General features: G+C 33.2%; 1 protein-coding gene and 2 long non-coding RNA genes across 3 annotated transcripts; 2 read left to right on the forward strand and 1 right to left on the reverse strand.

Annotated features, from left to right (window-relative positions):
• The first annotated feature begins 2,647 nt into the window (after positions 1-2,647).
• LOC117100807 lies at positions 2,648-13,441 on the forward strand. Its single transcript, XM_033240621.1, has 4 exons — positions 2,648-2,870; positions 4,751-4,908; positions 10,318-10,325; positions 10,663-13,441. Exons 1-4 carry the CDS (start codon positions 2,696-2,698, stop codon positions 11,585-11,587), a joined length of 1,266 nt encoding a protein of 421 aa, XP_033096512.1. The 5' UTR covers positions 2,648-2,695; the 3' UTR covers positions 11,588-13,441.
• A 2,206-nt stretch (positions 13,442-15,647) lies between these two features.
• On the forward strand, positions 15,648-17,595 carry LOC117100845. The gene is made up of 3 exons (XR_004444178.1): positions 15,648-15,805; positions 16,491-16,614; positions 17,229-17,595. It is a non-coding gene; the product is annotated as an uncharacterized LOC117100845 (long non-coding RNA).
• A 729-nt stretch (positions 17,596-18,324) lies between these two features.
• Positions 18,325-21,905, reverse strand: LOC117100805. Its single transcript, XR_004444175.1, has 3 exons — positions 21,736-21,905; positions 19,502-19,588; positions 18,325-18,739 (listed from the first exon to the last, which is right to left on the reverse strand). It is a non-coding gene; the product is annotated as an uncharacterized LOC117100805 (long non-coding RNA).
• Positions 21,906-23,930: the final 2,025 nt, after the last annotated feature.

Raw genomic sequence — 23,930 nt, forward strand, 5'->3', positions numbered from 1 at the left:
AGAAAAATATATATACCACTAGTCATATGCAAATTATCATGGTCCATTTAGTTTTACTTTCTTTAGTCATCCTGCTTTAAGTTTCAAAAGCTCTATTATGGATCGATTTGGGAAGTGTATCAGCACACACATCCTTGAATATTGTATACTTCATTGGGTTTTTTCTTCATTTATTTTTAGAAATCCTTGTGATATTATGTGAAGGTAATAGAAACTCAACCTTGGAAAAAAAAAAAAAAATTTTTTAAATAGGCTCCCAGTGGGAGGGTGTGTCTACTGCTTTACATATATTTTTTGCTTTTTATTTTTTGCCTGACATATATTTTTTTTGGGCTGCTTTTTAACTCATAACCCATCCATACTTTCTGTGTTGGCAATTCACTTGGATAAACTGTAGGCCTACAAGTGTTGACTTTTTAGTTTTTTTCTACTGTAGGACAGGTCTTATCTAGCCATAACATCATACTTCGTAGGTTGACTTTTGGAGACTTTGTTTCTATTTTTAGCTTATGACGTATCCCATCATTCCGTCAACCGAAAATAACTCTCCACAACTTACAAGCGAGATGATAGCGAAGTGTCTACAGCCCCTGTGGCAGTAGACACAAGAGATATTTGATTTTCAAATTTTTGTCTGTAAATGTAAACTACCTTTACTATCTTACTAATACGTAAGCAAAAATGTTCATGCATGAAATTCTTTATCCTTCTTATAATGGATAGGGCTTTTATCAGATTTAGTCAAATAGGCCATTAGGTGTATTTTTTAAATAGTTCTAAATAATAGTTTGTACATAAAAGAAGTCATTGTGGCTCCACATTACACATTACAATAGCCTAACAAGCATCAAACCTTTCAAATACTGTATAGAGCATTGCAGCATATCTAAGGGTTTTTGAGACAAATCTTTAAAAAGGTATAACATTCAAAAATATGTTTTAATTTTCTAATCATGCATCTGCTAGTTACAGACAGACAGAAACAGATACAAGTGACAAGGCTAGTTTTTTAGATTATTAAAAATTAACAAAATTAACATTTATAAAAATCATCTGATATGCCAACATACTTTTTGTAGCCTCTATAATATTTATTATAAATATACTCAACCATTTACAATTACAATTATCATCCGTGGTTATTACCCTTAATACATACCACATTGAAATATTTGTGTTGGAAAAAATTATCTCTGATCATGATCGCTTGGAAAAAAAATTGGAAATTTAGTTGTTCCAGCAATGTTTTATATATAAATTTAAAAAAAACACTGTGTTTTTTTATTTTTTATTTGTTGTAACTCAATAGGAAATTCATTTTGTATCAAGTTACCACCACATTACACATCAGGTTTTATAAGTTCATGTTCTGTCTCATTAGCAAGTCTTGATAAAAATATCACAAGGTTCTGAATTTAGAAGTCATGTGGCCTATAATGAGGTGTTGAGTGTTAACAGGCCGTGTACTCCCAGCGCAGGACGTGTCTGTAGTCATCCATTGCTCACATCTTTACTCAGCTTGTACCTATACTATTTTTAATCTACACAATTCCTTATATCCTGATGCCTCGTTATCATTCAACTGCAACCCTCAGCCAGGATTTACCACTTAGATTAATGCTAATTAATCCAATTGAGTTTTTACTCACATTCAGTCTTGTACTGCTTCAGTTCATGGTGTCAACTTTGCAAGTATGCGTGGGGTTTGTGTATGCATGTGTGTTCGAGCATGTGCTTTTATATTGTGTCTGCGGGCGTGTGTGTGTGCGTGCACTTGTGGATGTCTAAATATGTATTTGTTATGTGCGTGTGTATACTCATTTTTTTTTTGTTGGTTCACTTTAAATTGATTCATCTTTTAACATCTGAACTTGATCACCATCCTATAAATTGATTGGATATCTATGACAAAACCTTGCAAGGATATGTGCATACTGTAAATGCATGTGTGCACATGTACATATTATGCAAATGTACTTGTGTATGAATTTACACTTTGTAAATATTTCCAAGTTTGCTATTATTTTATGCAACTCATTTAAACTGATTCTGTCCAAAAGAATGTGTAGGATATACCATGAGTTGCACTTTTAAACTGTGAATATGTGTTGTAAAATAACCAATTTAAATTCAATTTAAACCAATGAATTCATTCAAGTACTGAACAATTTAATGAAATGATATTGCAAACTATTAATGATAGATTTTATCAATGTTTAGGTTACATAGTAGCCACAAATTCGGTGACCATAAATTGGTTTCACATTCCATTTAAGATGTGTGTAGATATTATTATCAGACTATGATGATAGTATAATCCAGGTCTTCCTTCCATCTACCATTTTTTCGGTTAGCTCTCACTTGAAAGGAAGTCATGTGTACCACATTTACAGTATTTCTTGGGACTTGGCCAATCAAATTTATGCACACCTTTTACCATACACTTTTATCTTGATAAAATGATTATGATTCAAGTATGATAACAAATCTCCTGGGTCATATTGATTTTGACTATTAATTAAAATGATGTCATAGTATTAATTTGATTAAAAAATTAATTTAGTGTGAACTATATCTGAAAAAATGTTTTTGTATAATTTCCTGATCATTTTTTTTACCTTGAAATATTTTCTTTTATGATCAGGATCTTACAGTGCAAAAGGAATTGACAGATACAGAGCTACGGCAAGAGATCATGGCCCGAAGAGATGCAGAGTTCCGATTAAAAGTGGCGGAAGATTCTCTTTCACGATTGGACAGCGCTCTTCAGCAGAGTCGGGATTCACGCCCTCCATGCCTTTCACCAAATAAGGTCTCAAAGCAGAATGAATTGGACAGCACCATAAACCAAAGTGTTTCAACTCTGAAAAGTATGTTATTTTAAATAAATAATGCAAATGTACGTTGGATGAAACACTTAATAATAAATATGAGTTAGATTCCATGAACTGTGTATTCACTAAAATGAATAATTTAATTTATATTTATTTCTGCTTGGATAAATTGACAATTGCCAACGTTATAAATGGCAACTCTTGAAAATATGTACATTAAGTAGTTTTCCTATCATGGCATACATAATCAGTGGCGGCTCTAGAATACAAGATTTTTTTAAAGAATTGGGACTCCTAGATGGCGGGAAATGGCTGGGATGGAAAAACCAGGCCTTTTTTTTTTTTTTGGTCCAACTGCCCGACGAGCTTTGGCCAATGGGGGGGGGGCTTGAGCAGACCGATGGGGGGCTTAAGCCCATCACCATCAGGGTGTGGGGTGGAATGATAGTGTTTCTCTAGTTCAAACATATACTTTTTTCCAAAAAAGAATACTCTACCTTCTGATAACTCAAACCATCATCCCAGCCCTGTCTAGGCTATCAAATTTGATTTGACAAAAACTTGTAACATACCTAAATAAATTATGGTCATAACATAGAGAAACATCACATCATAACCATATATAGGCACATCATGACTATGGGCATACAATAGTTTTTTGTCAAAGGAAACTTGATAATCTTGACTGAGCTTTCCATTAATTCCCTTCAAAATCATGTTGAAATTCACCATTTAATGCTTCATCCCTACCCCCTACCCCTCTCTCACCTACCATAGGGGGGCCTGGTCATCTTGGATCCCTGACTCTCATAGATAACTGTAATGCTTTTATATAATATACTAGAATTGAACTGTACATGCATTAACCTTTTGAATGTGTAAAAAGAATATTGAGCCTAGTACTACCTATCAAAAGTAAATGAACCATATGATTTCCCACACATGTCCTTGTACACATATCATTTTGGGGAGAAGTTGTGTCAAAAACAATTCAGGTCTTTATATGAAGACTACTGTGATGATGTAATTAATGTAAAACTTTTTGTGATGTTACTCTATGATACAATTGATAGACTTCGGAAAGCAAAGCTTTTAAATGGTGCATGTAGTCTCAACATCTTGTATCTATCAACAGCGGTGGATTTAGGGAGGACCAAGACGGCCCCGGCCCCGCTTTTGAAAAGTAAAAAATAAAATAAAAAGATATTATTGATCACCCAAAACGCCTCAGAGGATATTTCCTGGCATCTAGAAAACCAAATTTCCCTGGGGCATGCCCCAGGACCCCTCTGGGGTAGTGTAGTCTCTCGATCCACACCTCCCTCTCCCTTTTTGGAGACATCAGCCCCCTCCCTTTGGACATCTCTTGATCCACCCTTGATCAATTGAGACCGCTTAACAAGTTGTGGATAAAACATTGTTTTTTTAAATTTTTTATAATTATCCTTTTTTTTTTTTTGCTTTTTTGCACTCTAATATTTTCGAATTTTTTACTGTTATTTTTTATTTATTAAATTTATTTATATACGTAACCACACAACACATGCACCAAGAATTGTCATTAGCGAATATATCACTGCAATCCCTTTCACAAAACAAACATACACACAGACTCTGCTTTACACTAAATCTCAATATGAGGTTTTGGGAGTGGAGTTGTTTTGGTCGTGAGAAAAAATCCTGCAACACTGACAGGAATTGAACCCAGGACATTGGGATTGGTAGGCAAGCATCTTAACCACCAAGCTATTCAACTCCACTTGTTGTAGTTATTGAGTTGATGAATATATAATTAAGAATAGTATTAGTTAAACTGTTGTATATATATATATATATCATACAATGCAAATACTAAGAAATTATTTCAATCTTTGAAGTGGCCAGTTTAATGTGTTTGATTTTTATTATTCTTTTAGAATTTTTTGAGGAGATAGCTGAGGAAGCTAAGATTGATCAAGATAAGCCGATTATTATGAAAAATGCACTTCATGCCCGGAAGTCATTCATACGCAAAACCAAAAGTTTCAAATATCGCAAGGAACGCAGTATGAGTATGCTGTCCAGTAGGCAAAGTGAGTAAACTTATTTATTTATTTTTGTTTATTTAATTCGCAGCAAACAGAAAGTAACTCGACAGTTAGTGGATTAAAGGATGCTTTTTAAAATAAGTCTATTTATGAGGCAGAGATTAGAGTTTTTGTTGTGAGAAAAAGTCACATCTCTCACAGGATTTGAACCTAGGATCCAGGGATTTGAAGGCAAAGGCAAACCACACTATTCAATTCCACTCCAAACTAAAAAGTTAAATAGTTTGACTATATTAATGAACCTTAATTCTGTCATTACTTAAATATTGCTTTGTTTTAATCTCTTCCTAGTAATTGTATTCTGATCCATCTACATATTCTATTAATATTAATATAATATAAAAATAGGTTTTAATCTCAGAAAGTAGGCTCTCTTCCTTGCAATTTTAATCTGTCTAAATTTCTATTAATATTTATTAAATATAATAATATAACAATAACAGTTATATTAACAAATAGAAATTCTCAAATTCTGTCTCCCAAGCTATTAAAATTATTCTCATAACCTCAAAATCTAACATAAAACTTATGGTCAATAAGCTTTGCTTTTGTATGTCTATATATAGTCATGATGTGCCCATATATGGTCATGATGTGACATATTTAGTCATGTCACATGTTTTTGGCAAATAAAATTTTGAAAGTCTGGTCTTTCATTCCGTATACTGTATTCTGCTCATTTCAACTTGTCAACCAAATATTATAAACTCTGCTATCGTATACTTTCTCTGCCTTTGCTCATGTATTTGTATATTATTACTATAAATGAATAGGCCCTTATCTGATGTCAATGAATATAGTGGTGTTAATAATATTTAAATGAAATTGGTTTTTTCCAACTTGATGTGGTATCACAAGGAGTACTCAGTATATCTCAAAATAAAAAGTGTAAAAAATGATTAATTTTAATCATCTTGCCATACTTTGTTGAGTGAAACTCTATATATATAATAAAGTAAATTCCAAACAGAATAATGAGAAGGAATTGTTTTAATTAGCATTATGTAATTACAACAATTAAACGTATGGTTAAACCCCATGCACTGCATGTGTTTGCCTGAGGTCTGTTGTGCATGTTTCCCTGTTAATTTTGTTTGTTTAGAAACCAAAACAAACATTCTTCCTCTTAGCATTTGAGAAGCTAGCAAATGTATAAACAATGAAACTGCCAGCTTGTATATATATGTAGAAGTATCGCATGTATTTCTAAGAAGCATCGTTCAGATAATTTAAAGCAAAATGCTTTGTAGTACTTGGTTGCTATGTGATGCATTCCAATGCACCCATCATGTCATGTTATCACAACTTTGTGAAAATTAAAAATACTGTGTTTACCTAGCTATGATCAAAATTTTTGCATTAGGCCTACATATATATAAATTTTATATTATAAATGTTTATATATATATATATATTATATAATATATTTTATATAGTTATGCACATTTCAGTTTTCACACAACCTAACTAAATATAAATGTATTTTACATGTATCTTAACTAAATTCTGATGGTCAAAAATAGACTTTGATTGATTTAATTAAAAAATGTAATATATAAATACTGACATTTTAAAGTTCATTGATATTTAGACTATTAAAAAAGAATATATAAATACTGTTTACAGAAATTTTTACAAAAACGTTTTTTAACAGCCTCATTAAATTTCTTCAGGATGTTTTACATATATTTATTTGCAGCTAGTTCACAAAGTTAACCAAAAACATATTAACTAAAAGTTGTGATTGTAATGATAATGTGTGTACTGGAAAAGAGCATTTACTATTAAAACCTTCCCTTGAATTCTCATAACATTTATTCCAAACTTTCCAATATTGTGCTTAAATTAACTTTTGTATTTTGCATGTTTTGTTTGTATCTGCTTTCTTATTAAAGCTAAAGCAGTACCGACGAAGAAGCTAAATTACAGGAAGACCATGGCAACTGAACACGACCTGCAAAAAGAACCAAATTTTGAACAATGGAAAAGCGTCAACTTTGATTTCAAATCACTTAAAGTAGGCCCAGTCAATGGAAATGCTGATGAGGAGGAGGCCAAGGTGAACGATAAAACAATCCCCTCCCCCGACAAAGTCCAGCCAAATATTTCTAAAAACCCGGAGGGTAGTGCTCTATAGGAGGTAAATACCGCAGCGAGGTTTATACATATGCACTACACAAACCACTGAAATTCTCTGCACATGCACCATCGCACAGGTAGTTTTCATCCTTGCTAATATAGTTATACGATGCTGTTGTCATTTGTGAATAACATTCCAGTGCTCTGTGAACCCATTAGCAACTTGTATTGGTAAAGCACTTCACAATTTGCGGAAAATTTTTTTTGTAGTAATCAGAGCTTACATGAATGTAGCCTTTGACCTCTCTTAGGTGATAAACAATGTTTATAACACAATTTTTTTTTTATAACCTTGTACCATAGTAATTTCTGGTCTAAAAATATGAAGAACAAATGAACAAATCAATGAAATTTACATTCTTTTCATAAGCAAACCAATAACAAAAACTGAGAAGGTAATAACAACTAAACAATAAACAATCAAAATATGGATGAACTTATTTTTCATATTTATCACAGTATTTGAAATTTCTAAATTTTGCTATTTTCAACCATGTGAGATAAAAGAACAGAAAAAAAAAATTTCTGTTATTTGAAGAAATCCACCCGCTTATTTGATAACATATCCATCCTATATAAAGACAACATGTTTAATCTCTTGAAATTCACTAATCTGAGATAACATTGTATTTTAGGAATTTTGTTCTCACCTATCAACATAACTATAATTAATCCTGAATTTTAGACTTCTCCAGATAATTTCACCTATCCTGATCACCTCACCAATCCACATTACCTCATCTGTGTGTATCATCTCACCTGTCCTTGCCACCACATCAGTCCTAACCTATCCTCAATTGAACACATCATCACACCTATCCTCATCACCCCTTCGCTCCCATCATGTCAGTTCTCCAAATTTAAATACTTATTAATCACTTCACCTATCATCGTCACCTTCTGTATCCTCTTCACCTCACCTTTCCTCATTTAACACATCACCTATCATCCCACCTATCATCCCACCTCTCCTCATTATCCCACCTTTCTTCATCACCTCACCTCACCTATCCTCATCACCACATCTCTTCATATTTAAACATATCACTTCACCTTTATCACCTCACCTCACCTATCCTCATCACCACATCTCTCCATATTTAAACATATCACTTCACCTTTATCACCTCACCTCACCTATCCTCATCACCACATCTCTCCATATTTAAACATATCACTTCACCTTTATCACCTCACCTCACCTATCCTCATCACCACATCTCTCCATATTTAAACATATCACTTCACCTTTATCACCTTACGTCATCCATCTTCATCACCTCATCTTTCCATATTTAAACATATTACTTCACCTTTATCACCTTACGTCATCCGTCTTCATCACCTCATCTTTCCATATTTAAACATATCACTTCACTGCATCTTCCTCACCTCACCTGTCCTCATCACCTAACCTTTTATCAACTCACCATTTATCACCCCACTTGTCCTGTTTTTAAAATATCACTCCATGTATACCCATCACCTTGCCTATCTCTATTACATTCTTTTTACTAAATTTGAGGGCATTACCTCAACTGCCTCAAGACTTTTTTGTGCCAACATAGCCCCCTTTTTTTGGGGTGGGGAGAACTTGGTCAAAGGAAGAAGTGTATTAAACTACAGGTTAGCCCATGTATCAGCAAAAAATATAGATTAGTGAATACCCACGAAATCATAGATAAACATATTTTTCTAGTTAATAAATCACTAATTATTATAACTAGAAAACCACTTTTTAAATTAATAATTGCTTTAATTTATATTTCAGTGCTATAGTTACTAATAGCAACATTGTTGCATGTGGCATTTGTTTGCATCTTGTAAAACATCTATCAGTTGCTTTGCGCTGTACCTTACATTATGATTTTTGATATTCAGTTATTTTTTTATAATATTGTAGAAATATGCTACTCAGTGATATTTTGTCAAACATGATTTTTGTTGGCATTATTATTGTCATGCTGTTGTTAGTACTGTTATCCTTATTGAAATATTTTATTATTAGTAATAAATTTTAATATCATTTAAACAAATATTTATTATGTTCTTTTTGTTATGTATTTTTATTAGTATTATATATTTTTCATTACACATATAACATACTTATCATTTGAAATTAAATCATGTAAGAATGCAACTTATTGTTTTAATTTACATTATTATCATCTTTATGTTATATTACAATAATTATCATATCATCATCATTTTTTATTATCATTTTCATTTTTCATCATTATTAATATAAAATTCATAATTCTAAGTCATTTATATTGTATAATAATTATCATTTAATTGATATAATATTTTCAAAAATGTATTTTTTCAAGTCACATTACTAAGACCTATGATAATTGAAAGAATTCCCAAAATATTGCTATTAATAAAGTATTAAATATTTCTATCATTCAAATTATTCTTTGCACTTTTACACTGGTACATAAAGATGAGGAGTAGGGGTGGGCTTATAGTCCATTAACTGTGGTAGATATGAATATGTGTACATGGATTATTTATTTTGAACTCATCTAAGCATAGATATATCTTTGCATATTATATTTGTCACATATTCTGTATTCCTCTTTTAGTCTCCATATCAATAAAATACTCGGTAATCTAAGGGATGTAATTTGCTTCCTGTTAATTTTGTTTCCATAGATACAAAACCCTGGTAAAAAAACAAACAGGATAAGATCAAGAGTTGCACCTGTAATAACAAGTTAATAAAATCAACATTCGTCCTTCCTTGTAACATATTTAACAAACAACCAAACGCAATTAAGTAATATTAAGAGTTCTTTGGGTATGGCAATAGATCATTCATTTTTTCTTCTGCTCGTCTTTGGAATGATTTTCCACAAGCAATTAAAGAGATGGTGTCGATTGACATTTTAAAAACAAAATGTGTAAAGCATCAACTATTTACAAATTGCTTTGCTCCTCTTGTTTAAACTCAAACACTGATTGGATCTGATTGACGTCTTTTCCTCAAAATTCCTGGGGCGGATGCAGAGGGGGGGGTGCAGACGGTGGGATCGCACCACATTCCCCCTAAATTGTATTAGGAAAAATAATTGTATTATGTTGTTGATATGAATTACCGGTAGATGTTTAAGGTATGACAGTGCAATTTCCGGGCACCTGAGGTCCATATTCTCAAAATGTCACACTTTAGCCCCAACCATGGTGCGCGTATGGCTGGGATGGGGTGAACTCTCACGCACACTCAACCACCAAATCCTGCATCCACCCCAGAATTCACTCTATTTTTTTTGTTGGTAGGATCGATAGGATAGTCACTCGAGCTCCTGTCAGTTCTGTTTCTGGCAAAATACACAGAATGAATCAGTCCTGAGTATAATACCTAATCCAAGTATCCCGACACGATGGCATGCATTTCGATACTTGGAGTGTGTATTATACTACTGTATCTTATCTGAGATTAATCAGTGGACCTTTCGAAATCTATAAATTATAAAACTATAATTTAAAAATTTATGAAATCTTGGATGATGACTTTAAACCTGACTTGTCTAAGAGTATATATATATATATATATATATACTGTCTCTTATACACATCTAGATGTGTATAAGAGACAGTGGTAGATGTAACACCTTCAGCCTGAGTTCATCCACTGAACGTATTAACAATGGGTGCAAGCAAGCGAATACCCTTCCTCCAGGAACAATGGGCTTTGGTGACTATGTATGGGATGAGGAAGATGGCCTAGGAAAGCCACCTGTCTTTAACAGTAGCATGTTCTTCATGCATAAGACAGTTGCGAAGCCTGACCATAGTAGTGTCCATGAAGCTGATGTAGACTCGGCTAGTAAGGAAGGTGGACAAGAACAAGATACAACGCCAAGTAGCATTAAGGAAGCAGAGGTCAATGAGAAGAACATAATTGAAAAAGAAGTAACAGAGCTATACACATCGATTGATAAGTGGAGAGTAAAGAACGCGGCTGAGAATAAAGAGCAAAAACCTGTTGTAAAAGAGAAACCAGATAAGCCTGCTGCACGACCAACCCCAGCACCCCGTTCGTCCCCACCACAGGCAAGACCGCGTCTTATGCTGAGCCCGCCTCCCAAAGGCAGGAAGATCAACCCTGCGCAGCGTAAAATTCCAACATTGATTACCAACAATTATAGCAGCTCGTCTTCGGAAGATGAAAGCTCAAGTTTGGACAATGAACGTGATAGTTCTGGGTCTGATTCGACTGCAACAGATGGTACATTGTCTGGCAATGAACTTACTTTTCCATCATCTCCGACATTTAGTCCAAAACCATTCTCTCCTACTACTAATACGACCAGATCTGTTAGTCCTCTCAGTCCACTAAAGCGTAATCGCAGGCTCATTGGGGCGGCAGCGGGGTGGAAAAAGCAGGATACATCACAGCCAAGAGTTGGAACCACATCAACTGCTGAATTTATGGAAAAATATGCAAAGATTTTTAAAAATCCAAAGAAAAATGTTGAAGAGCAGGAAAAAAATACAGTATGCTATGATACTGCACTTTAAGTATATCAACAATTTATCTGTTTGTGTTGATATTTTGTGTATGATTTAATGTTCTCTTAATTGAGGTTTGTTAGGACTATAGTCTCTTCAGATTTTATAATGAAATTTGCATTCTTTTATTCTGTAATTATAATGGTCACTTGTGTCATGGGTTTAATGTTTTTAATGCTATAAATGTAAAATTATGCTATGAATGTATTGTTTGTATCATCACATCATACTGTATTGGTAAACAGCATGATCAATTTTAAACTGTCAGCTTATAGTACAGTAATTTTTTCAATAACTCCAAATTTGTAAATAACTTCTTAATATGCAAATTATTAAAAATAAAGTATACTTCATATTAATATATATTTTAATTATAAGCAGAAAAGACATATTGCATTGTGTACAAGATTCTGTACAAAAGATTATATATTTTGCTTGTTGTTCATATATATATCAAATGGGCAGGAACCTATATGAATTGTGAATTTCAGAAGTATGACTTCTAAAGCTGTTATATTCTCAGCTCTTATAATAATGATGTTATAATCACTGTAATTACAATGTTTATTTATTCTACCAATAACATTTCATCATAGGAACTGTGTGCTCTATACGGTAAGTCATCATCATGTCACTCTAAAGCATTGTTTACACCATCAAGTGACAGCATAATGCCCATATATGGAAAACTAGTGCTGTAAAGCATTTCTGGATAGCATTATGAAAAGTCATGACTACCATAGATAGTCGGTATCGTATGTCTCTATTTTACCCATGATGCACTGCACCGTTTGAGATTGGCCAAGCAACAGACCTATATCTTACAGAATCAGCTGTTTTCGGTTTGGCCTACACATAAAGCCTAAAGAAATGGTTCATAATATAATAGTTGTCCATAGGGGTGTTGGATTTGTCAGAGGGGAATAACCTAGTATAGTTAGTGCCAGGGGGAACAAACCAACTCTGACACTACACAGGCTTCTTTTCTCTCTTTTGACATGACTAACTTTATGACTAAGTTTTCAGTTATTATGAATGTTGTTTGCCATACAAGGACATTTTCACGCTAATTTCGTCCCTGGGGCAATATTTACTTTATGAATTCAAATCTTTTATAAACATTTCCGAAGTATTAGTGACTAATGTCACCCAGAGAATTTTGGATCAGGAAAGAAAAATGCTACAATTTGGTTTTGGGTGGGTGTGTCTAACCTTATTAATTTCTGTTAATGATGCATATACTTTGTGTTCACTTTGCAAAAATAAATTTAAAGGCATATGGTTTTCTGTTGATCTAATATGCAAGAAAACTTACATGAATCACTTAATACGGTACTGTAAAAGTACTTATTATTAGATCAAGAATATATTTCTTATTAGAAAACAGGATGAATACTATTCATATATTCTTTGCATAAATCCTTCAATTAGCTGACAATTAATTTAAGGATTTATGTTTTAAATAATTCTGTAAGTTAGCAAAAACATTATTAGTATTAATCCATCTTTCATTGGAAGTTATTAATTTATTTAATATTTTGAAATATGCAATTCACTTTTGAGAATGTTTTATGTTCTCAAAATCTATTAACATTTGCTGATCATATGCATGTTAAACAAAAGTAAACATAGCTCATATACCATATATAAACACAGAAAGAAATGGAAATGTTGTTAAGCTGTATATACATATGTATAAATATTCTAGAAGGCCAGGCCTGGTTCCTGGCTTGGTAATGTTTTGACATTATCGAAGAACGTCTTTCATTTGTATAGAATAAATAATGAATGATTTTTTTTGTATATATATTATACTGAAATGCAATTATACAATTAAAAAAAATGGTACTGGAAGTTTATAAAGGTCTCCTGAGTTTTAAATGTGTACTGCTACGAATCGGTGATTTGCAAATATCTGCACCATGCCTTAACCATTCGTCAATTGACTAGTTGCTCCATGATTATTTCAATCTTCTGACATTTAACATAGATGAACTATATAAGAGAATTATTCCAATTACATTACTAAAAACATTCATCATGTTAATAAATACTCGCCCGCAAGTTGCTATCCCAGTGTTGCCAATGAGGATGGGGCATCGATGGTGCCAATGAAGATGAAGTGCCAGTGAGAATGGACAGCAGTGGTGCCAATCACTTTGACTTTCAGCAAGTACTTCGCAACTCATTCATGCAATGATGATGGCGTATCGGTGGTGCCACCGGCTTTGGTCAGACCAGCTCATATTTTTATCACTTTAAAGAATACATATACTTTTACCTATAAATTATATTAATAATTTTTGCACTTGAATGTCATTCGAATGTTTCGCCATGTACCGGTACGTGTTTTGTAGTGCACTAATTAGCTATGCATTTCAAGCTCCTGTTAGGAATTAATTTAAAACTTTTTAAAATCTTCGATTTTTGCAAAATGTGGTCACCTTTACTCCAACCATGACTATACATGGTAAAAACTACCCCTGCCAAACACAGTCCCAGTATTTGTGAGTGAATTTGCTATTGTTTTCCTCTGTTTATAATATAATGTATGTCTACTCAAATCAGTAAGAAGAAAATGCCATATAAGGGCACTTCCTCAAAACAGGTGTTTATATTTGGAGTCGGGAAAACATCAGTGTCGGCGCCACTTGTATTCCCATCGAAGATTTTCGTAGCGAACACTATTTTTGGAGACACAATGTGAAATTTCCTGGCATGAATTGTCGAGAAATTTGGATCTTTATAATTATCTAGAATTTAATCTATGGCGCCTTAACTGCATTACGTCCGATTAGTGCTGTGAGAGGGCCTGGTGGTGAGGTTTCGTCGGATCTACACCATATTGTCGAAATTCCATTTTGCCGAAACCCAGTTTGCCGAAAGTCAATCAAAAGCAGTGAAACATTAAAAACAGCATAACATTCGTGATGGAACACTGCGTCTTTACGAACTGGTGGAGCAAGCGGAAAGTAAGGGCATAGACATGGATATCTATTTATTAATCCATAATTGGAAATTGTTCTTTTCCACTCTCAAAGACATGATTTATCGGGAAAAAAGAAACTATCTATTACAAGTTTATTGTTAAAGAGGCAAATTCCAGAATTGCGAAATTGAGATTCCAATGCGAAGTGCGATGCGATCTCTGTTTATTCGTATGATAAATAACTGCTTATTGTAGTTTAATGATAGTTTTGTCTTATTCTGTAAAATAAAACTTGATTAACAATTTAGCTTTCAGCAAGAAAAATAATTAAATAGGCCTGTCAGATAAAATGTCTTATAAGCATACCTAAATGAAATAAATAATAATAATCTACAATTATACACCCGAATCAAGGGGCTGACTAGAGCCTCTGTCAGCGTCCCGGCATCTAAAAAAAAATTCCTTGTGTTCGTGTTGGGAGTTTTTTGAGGTTTTTTATACTACAATATTAGAAATTTACAATCAAAATAACGTTATATGGATAGGCAAATTATCATTTTTGGTCCTGGACGATTTCGTCGAATAAACGCCCTTAAGCATTTATTGTCAAGAAGGGTTTTTGAGGGTAAGTTAATTCGAGGGAAGTGTTTATTCGAGGCAGGCATTTATTTTTTTGTGTAAAATGGATATGTACTGTTAGCCTATATACTCAATCGCCCCATAATTCCAATGTAATTAAAATGTAATTCTACTGGAGTAGGCCCTAAAGCATTAGTAGAAAGTGTTGGGAATGATGTTTCCATTAGATCTGTTTACGGTAAAGTGGGAGTTTATTCCAGGAAAAAATAATTATACGCCACGGGGTGTTTTCGAAAGAGGCGTTTATTCCAAATGAGGCTCTAGAAGGGGCGTTTATTCAAAGCGGAGCGTTTACACGGATACAAATAGGGGAATGTAAATATGGCTCCTTCCTGATCCACCCATCATGTTTTCAAAAAGCACAGTATGCTGTACTTTTGTACGATGGTGACGGCAAATGATTCGGCAAACTGGGTTGTCCTGATTTCGGTGAACTGGATTCGGCATACTGGGTTTCGGCAAGAGGCAGTCCTTGGCAGCAATTTTCCTTCAGATACCTGGTTGGTTGTGCACCTGTCTCATAATATCCAAATTACGGTAGAGGCAAGCGTGTATGTGAACTACCGGAACTGTGTTGTAGACACGTCGTCGCAAAATCATCTTCTGGAATATTGATTTTTGAAATTGTGTTTCTTCTAAGTAAGAAAATATACATATAGGTAAGTAGAGAATGTACCATACTGTAGTTTTACAAGCCTCTGTATGCCTTCATGGTGTCCATTGTTGTGTTGTTGTTCAGGCCTGCGTTTAGACTGGAGACTGTGCTCTGAAATTGTTTTGAGTCATTTTCATACAATGGCATTAAACCGGAATATCTGAGTGAAAATGTAAACAACAGTAAAAACAGAGCTAAAGATTTGTTGTTGTGTAATGACATAGTAGTAGGCACATGTTTTTCAACCTTTTCAACCATCTTTAAAAGTAGGCTAAGTGAAATGATTTTAATTAATTTATTAAATTTTATTATTTATATAGTGACTTAAAAACGATCCTTGGGTCGTAAAATGCGTTTTACGGCCATTTAAATACAGATAACAATCGCTATATAAATTCATAATTTTATTGTCATGAATGTTCTCAAAATCATTGTATATACATTCTGTAATTTTTCTATCTAAATCATTTTAATTAATTTAATGAAGTGTAATATTACTGTCTCTTATACACATCTAGATGTGTATAAGAGACAGCTTGTATTCCCATCGATGTCTCTTATACACATCTAGATGTGTATAAGAGACAGTTATTGTTATTCATTGTTAATGTTTTTAGTAAATAAAAAAGTTTGTGTGCATATGAGGTAGCTGCCATTGATTACACTTTATATTTTTTGTTGTGTTACAGTATGGCGACACTCCATTTCACGAATTGTTGCAAAGTGACCATGAATACCAAGTTCACCAGGACGGAACACAAACCTTGTTACATGCTGGAGCTGTGGAGCTGACCCGAGTCTCTATTGAACCAGGTAAATAATTTGCCTATGTAGCCTTTCTTATTTTATCGTGTATATATATATATATAAATAATAATAATAATAATAATAATAATAATAATAATAATAATAATAATAATAATAATAATAATAATAATAATAATAATAATAATCACCTCAGATAGGAACATAAGATGTCATGATCATACCAAATGGGGAGGGTTCACCTAAAACTCCAAATGCCGTGAAGGGGAAAAGCAGGTTGGACCCCAGCTTTGTTATTATAGGACGATACAGGGGTCCGATAGAGTATTGGTTAAAATGTTAAGATTTAATATTCGCTTTTTAAGTTTTATTACATAAAAATTAAAAAATATGTATTCAGTACATTTTCGACTGTCTTAAAATTTCGACCTTTTTGACGCTTTATTAACACGTACACTTTACATAATGTATTAAATCAATCAAACAATCAATTTTGTTTTCTGAATTTGTATTCCTATACCTCATGAAAGTATGAATGTAATAAATTTTCCAAAAAGTGTTTTTAATCTAATGAAATTTATACTTTATCAGGCATAACACAGGTTCCAAAATGAATAATAGTTTGAATGTATTTCTCACTAGTTCAATCTCTTTTATTTCAGTGTCTGAAGTCAAATCTACCGATCCATCAATAAGTGCGAAGTCGATGTACAATTATTGTCAGCGGAACATGATGTGTATTAAATTGCCGGAACACAAGATGCTATCAATAGCCGGATTTATGCGGTCTTAATTCTACAAATAATCGCACGCGGATATTTATTAGGATTTATATCACTGGATCGCCGGAATTAATTAAATTTGCCAACTGTGTTTCTTATACAACAAACGAGTAATTCTCGAACGATATTACATACTTAAATATAATTAAGCCCAAGCATTATATACGGTATTATATTATATTATATTATATTAAACTAGAATCTTTATATTCTATTTATATTACGTTTATATAGTTCTGATGTAACATTTCCGAGTATGTAAGAAATAAAGTAAACTGTAGTGTAATTTATAATACATCATTGTGTGTACTTCCTTTTTCGTAATTGCATTAATAATAATATTATATATTTCATAATTATTAATCAGTATATAATCGATTAAATATATTATAATCACTTCGATTCGAATATAACACTATTACAGGCTACTATATGTTATAAACACTCTTTCCAAATATATTCCTGACACAAACAAATTACGAAACTTTTCAGAGCAAGCTGCTGTCGAATTTTTAAAAACAGGAAATGACGTCGGTTGCTAGGCTACAGCTCATGCATAATCATGAATATTCAGTAACACCTGTGCTCATTAGACTAACAATAAAAACTTTTAGCTCAGTTTTGACAAAATCGACCAAAAAGATTTTATTGTTAGTCTAATTAGAACAGGTGTTACTGAATATTCATGATTATGCATGAGCTTGTTGCTTAGCAACTACGTCATTTCCGGTTTTTATGTTTTTGTTGAGGGCGTCCTCGAAAGGATTGCTAGTTTAATAAATAAAGTAGCACATATTGATGAAACAATTCTTCACTTTTGGTTTAAGCTTATAAGCTTATTATAATAAGGATATTTGTTAGCTATTTAATTTATTACAGTGAATATAGACAATAAAAAAGATGAAAAGAAATGCACAATTCCATTTGATATTTATTTTCAAGCATTGAAGTCAAGTTGTGATATATAATATATATATACATTTTATATTTATATATTGTAGGCCTATATCATGTACATCCGGCAAAAAACAATAAATCTGATTTTAATTCTCAAAATGTTATATCTTATTATCTTACATGTCTATATTTTTTTTACAGCAAACGGATTACTTTCTCTATTAATAAGTTAAACATTAATAAGTAGGCCTAATAATACAATATTAATAAACATAAAGCCTACAAGAATTACTACATATTATTTTTGAGATTATTGCAGAGGAAAACATTTAAAAAATAAAATTTACACTATATTTTAATTTCATATACAGAATTTTTGCAGGAAGCTTGATGAGTGACACAATTTTTAGCTATCTATAGGCCTAATTGGTAAGTTCTGTTGCCCTTTTTCACGATTGAATCCGGACATAGTTGTGGCTTCTTTATCTACATCACTGGAATAAAAAAAAAATTGAGAAAAGATTAGGAAACAGATAAAGAATTATAACAGAGTATCATCAAAACATAATATATAAATAAAAACAGAGGCAGAGCCAGTAGTTTTGAAATAGAGGGGGCCCACAGGGAGGGACTTTGCCAGATGAAGGGTTCCAACCACCTCAGCCTCATCATGGTTGGGGCTGAGGTAAGAAACTTTTCGATTATGGCACCTCTAGATGGCCAGGAATGGTACTCTCAGATTTTAAATTTGAATGAAATTTTCTTTTTTCCCCCATTTTTTTTACCATTTTAAAAGATTTAGGGGGGTGGGAGGGGGCAGGCCGGCCGCCACCCCTCTCCCCACCGGGATAGCACCCCAACCTGAACATTATCGTATTCACTTATCGCAAGGGACAATTCTTATCATATCAGCATTATCATATTAAATATTAATTATTTATAGTATCATCACACCACAGAATGATGTGAGGATTATAACACATGGCATTGGGTAGGGCTAGTAGATCGCAATAGCGCAATCAAATTATGTTAGCATTCCGACTGTCATGGGTAAATAAAATTTATAAAAAGTGTACTATTGGATAGAAATTAATATATAGATTCATAAATACAGTATATTTAAACAATAAACATAATACTATAACTATAATCTTCAAACATTTTCATGATATCATATTTTTTGTTTGTTTGATTGAATTTATTAGATGCATAAGCAAGATATAAAATGGATTGAGATCAAGAAAAGTAAAAATTACCGTAATGAGCATCAGGAACGCCCATTAGGCCGGAGTCCAGCCCATTTCCAATGAGGTTCAATTTAAATATACACTGTCTGTCTTGAGCTGACAGATAAAAATTTAATTCCATAACTGAATAATTATATTTAAGTAAGTTACAAACTTAAAATTAAATATATGAATGATAAAATTATTTTCCTGTCAATTAACAGACAGTTAAATTATACTAGTGCTATATTCTTATTTATACCATTATACATAAACTCAATGTTCTTAAAATCAGGAAAAATGGGGGAAAAAATGTCAATAGGGGGTCCAAAAATTCTGATCGGGGTCTAAGACAAGGGGATGCCTAGAGCCTTGTTCAGGGTCCCGGAATAAAATCCCTGGGGTGAGGTTCATGTGGAGAAAATCTACGGTACAGGATCGCACATGTGATTTTGACCACAATTGTATCGGCTATCAAAATATATGTGTTTGGATCGGCAAATTAATGTTGTGGAGTCGGATGAGGGAGTTGATGATAGTTTATGGTAACTCGGACTACATGATCAAGACTAGTTGCGTTTAAAGTTAAAAATAATGTTTAGTTTACAGCAACATATGCTTCTGGGGCCCAGACCCAGGATTTATCAATCTCAGCTTAGCTCAAGTAAAAAAAATAAGATGTCCCTAAAGCAAATATCTTAAGTTGATTTATCAACTTCTCTTAGCGTAATTGTCTTAGGTGGCGCATGCGAAAAGTCGACTTTTTAATTTTAAGCATGAGCTAAGCAATATTGATAAATTTGACTTAAGCAAAACAAATTTTCAGCCGATTTCTAGTTTGACAAATCCGGCCCCAACGTACCAACTTATGCGGAGTATATAATCTTCCAGACAAGCCAGTTTTTGTTTGCTTTAATATGCGCTTTAAAAATGTGTATTATTATTATTATAAGGACAGGCTGAGGTTATTTAATTATTTATTCCTATGTCTTGCTCTAGGCACTCTCCAAGTAATTTCATCTATTGCATATTATTCATCTATATGTCGAACTGGAAATAAATAAACAAACAAACAAATAAATAAAAATAAACAACCAACCAAACAAACACACAAACAAACAGACAGACAGACAGCCAGACAGACCAACAAACAAATACTAAATAAATACATAAATATTCGTGCACACATGGCCACATAGAGAGAGTGTGAGAAAGAGAGAGAGGGAGGGAGAGAGAGAGAGAGAGAGACGCTCAGCCATGTACGGCTCATGTCTGGTTTTTAAAATGTATCTGATGTATTTCAGATGTATTGTAAATGTAAAGTATTTCATATTTCGACTTTCTTTTGGAGGGGCGCCGAGGGGGTTTCCTCTTAAACGGATACCGGTACTTTATAAATTGTCATTATTAGTATTATCATTCTTATGCTTATTAATAATAATAATAATAATTATTATTATTATCTTTAGTATTAGTATTATGCCTATTATTATTATTATTATTATTATTATTATTATTATTATTATTATTATTATTATTATTATTATTATTACAGTCCTATATAAAATGCTCCCTGTTCTGTATATTCGAGGGGAAAAAATGAAAATTTTATTAATATTTAAGTCGTTTCCTGCCATCAAGAGCATGGACCACTGAGGTAACATAATCATAAATCCACATGTGAAAGTCTATTTCAAATTTCTGGATCAGTGACTACAGTAGTAGCTTTATTTGATATCGAAATCATGTACACATACATGAAGATATTAATAAATATTAATATTGATAAAGATGGTGTCATTTGGGCCTACGCTGATCACTTTCGCTGTCCTTTAAAAATTATATAGAAAATATTTTTGTCGGGCTATAACAAATTTCGATTATTCAGGATTAAAAGATAATTATAGGCTCTTGGTAATAAATTGCATACATTATTGTCAATGAAAAAAAAAACAAACAGATACGAATGTAAACAACGAACGGAAGTTAACAAGCCCCAAGCTGTAATTACTGTACGCCTAAATAACGTTTTTTAGCCAGTTTTAGGTCTTCGGCGGTTTTAGCGAGTCACTTGGAATGTATTATATGTTGTTGAATAGAATGCAGCATGTCAGTGCATACTTCTATCGAGGAAATTGTCAATGCCTTCAATGCGGGCAGCGGCTGCCTATCAAACGTAGTCAAAATAATAACCATAGAATGATGACAGGATACCCTATTTAACTTATGAATTAACGATGCAAAATGTTCAATACTGTACTTACATTTGTTATTACTGTAATTGTAAAGTCTCCTTCGTAGTCCATTGAGTAATGTTTATATGTAAAACGGCACCTGCAGTGTATAAAAAACAATTGATCATTCTTTTTCTAATGCGCCATTCCCTTATGACGATGATGAGGGTGATGATGATGATGATAATAATAATAATAATAATAATGGCAGTGGTTATGTTGATATTGATGATGATGATATTGATGATGATGATGGCGATGATGATGATGATGATGTCGATAATTATTATGATGTTGATGATCGTGGGATAAAAATCGACTTTAAAAAAAACCCGACTCCGATAGAATCAGTATAGGCTGTTATGCGTCACAAGCCGGCCCTAATTACTTGCAATCTAAATTTATCACCCTTCTAAAGTGAGGGACATTCATTTTTGTAAAGTATGCATGTGCTAATTTCCGGCAACCATGGTGTTGTTGTGTCCGCCCCTTGAAGGGGCCCGGGTAGTGGCTGTACTGGTTACCAGTGTATGGGCGCAGATAATAGGAAGAAGGGGGACCCCTTATTTTTTAAGGGGGTTTTGGTCCCACTCACTTTTCGACCACAATGTAATTTCATAAGTAAAGAAGATGCCTGAAAGATCCAGGTTTTAACGAAAAGAGCGTTGTACAGCCAAAGTAGAGTACTGTACAAGATTCCTGTGTCTCTGCCCACTAACATCTGAATTATCTGTAATACACGACTCGAGTGTGCGTGCCTTTATTTTAATTTAGGAAGTATGAGAAAAAGTATAATTTTGGTTTTCGGCACACGAAGTAGGTAAATTAAAGTAAATACATCAAAGACAATTAAGTTTTATTTTCTATGGTACAATACAGAAATTAATTAGATCTTTGCCGAAAATTGCAGATAAAAGATCATGGTGATGTGATGATGATGAATTTTACTATAGACCTATAAGAGTGATATTCCGGCCATCTTGAGATATTATTCCTAAACCATGATGGGGGTGAGGTGGGTGTGGACTTTGAAGTAAAGTAAAATACATTAAAAACAATGTTTTTAAGTTTTATTTTCTATGGTACATCACGCATATTAATTAGATATCTATGGTTGCGGAAAATCGATGATAAAAGATCAGGAGAAATTTATTGGCGCTTCATTTTTACTATAATGGTGATGTGATGATAACGAATTTTACTATATAAAAGTATCATTTCCAGCCATCTAGAGGTACTATTTATTTCCCACAATTTTCACACCTCAGCCCCAAACATGGTAGGGCTGAGATAAGTGTGGACTCACATTTTTTCTTTGAAGTGATAAAGTAAAGTAAATACATCAAAGACGGTGTTTTTAAGTCTTATTTTGTATGGTATCATCACACATACTAATGATCTCTATGGTTGACGAAAATCGATGATAAAAGTTTGAGAAATTTGTTGGTGCTTCCTTTTGACTATAATGGTGATGTGATGACGAATTTTACTATAGAGTATCATTATCTGGCATCTAGAGGTACTATTTCCTCAAATTTTCGCACCTCAGCTCAACCATGGTGGGCTGAGATGGGTACAACTCTCCTCTATCCTGCTCTTATAATGGCCGGACCACTTGCAAAATACTTCCAACAGCTATGAAGACGGTCTCCCAAACTCCTGCAAGCAAGCAAGAATCTCCCGGGAAAAAAATCCATCTCCGCAAATTCATATTTGCATGTTTTCACTGAACTTTATTATAAATTTTCTAAGGAAGTCAGTGCCGGTGGGTATCACTATATGTGTAGCAAAATATAATTAAATGTGTTAGGAAATCTTTAACCAGATCAGTAGTACAGTACAGGGAGGAAGAAAGCCGGCCGGGTCTCCTAAATATTTAAAAATTATGAAAAAAATGGGGTAGAAATGAAAATGATATTCAAATTCATGTCTGAGAGGGCCATTTCCAGCCATCTAAACGTGCCACAATCATACATATTTTCCTCAGCTCCAACCATAGTGGGCTGATGTGGTTGACACCCTCCATTTGCGAAAGTCCCTCCCTGCTCCCACTCTTCGACCCACCACCGCATTTCTCCCGGAAATGACTTCTTCCAACTTCGAAACCCCTGTAATAGATGCTATTTTTGTAGGCAGATTTTTTTCAGATTCAGCCAACGGTTTCTTAAACATAGAGAGTTGTAGCAGCTAGGTTTGCCAAATGATATTGTTCCAGTGAAAATGTG

The sequence above is a fragment of the Anneissia japonica genome, unplaced genomic scaffold, assembly GCF_011630105.1.
Source record: "Anneissia japonica isolate Jap-2015-1 unplaced genomic scaffold, ASM1163010v1 scaffold287756_len632865_cov181, whole genome shotgun sequence".
Taxonomy (NCBI): domain Eukaryota; kingdom Metazoa; phylum Echinodermata; class Crinoidea; order Comatulida; family Comatulidae; genus Anneissia; species Anneissia japonica.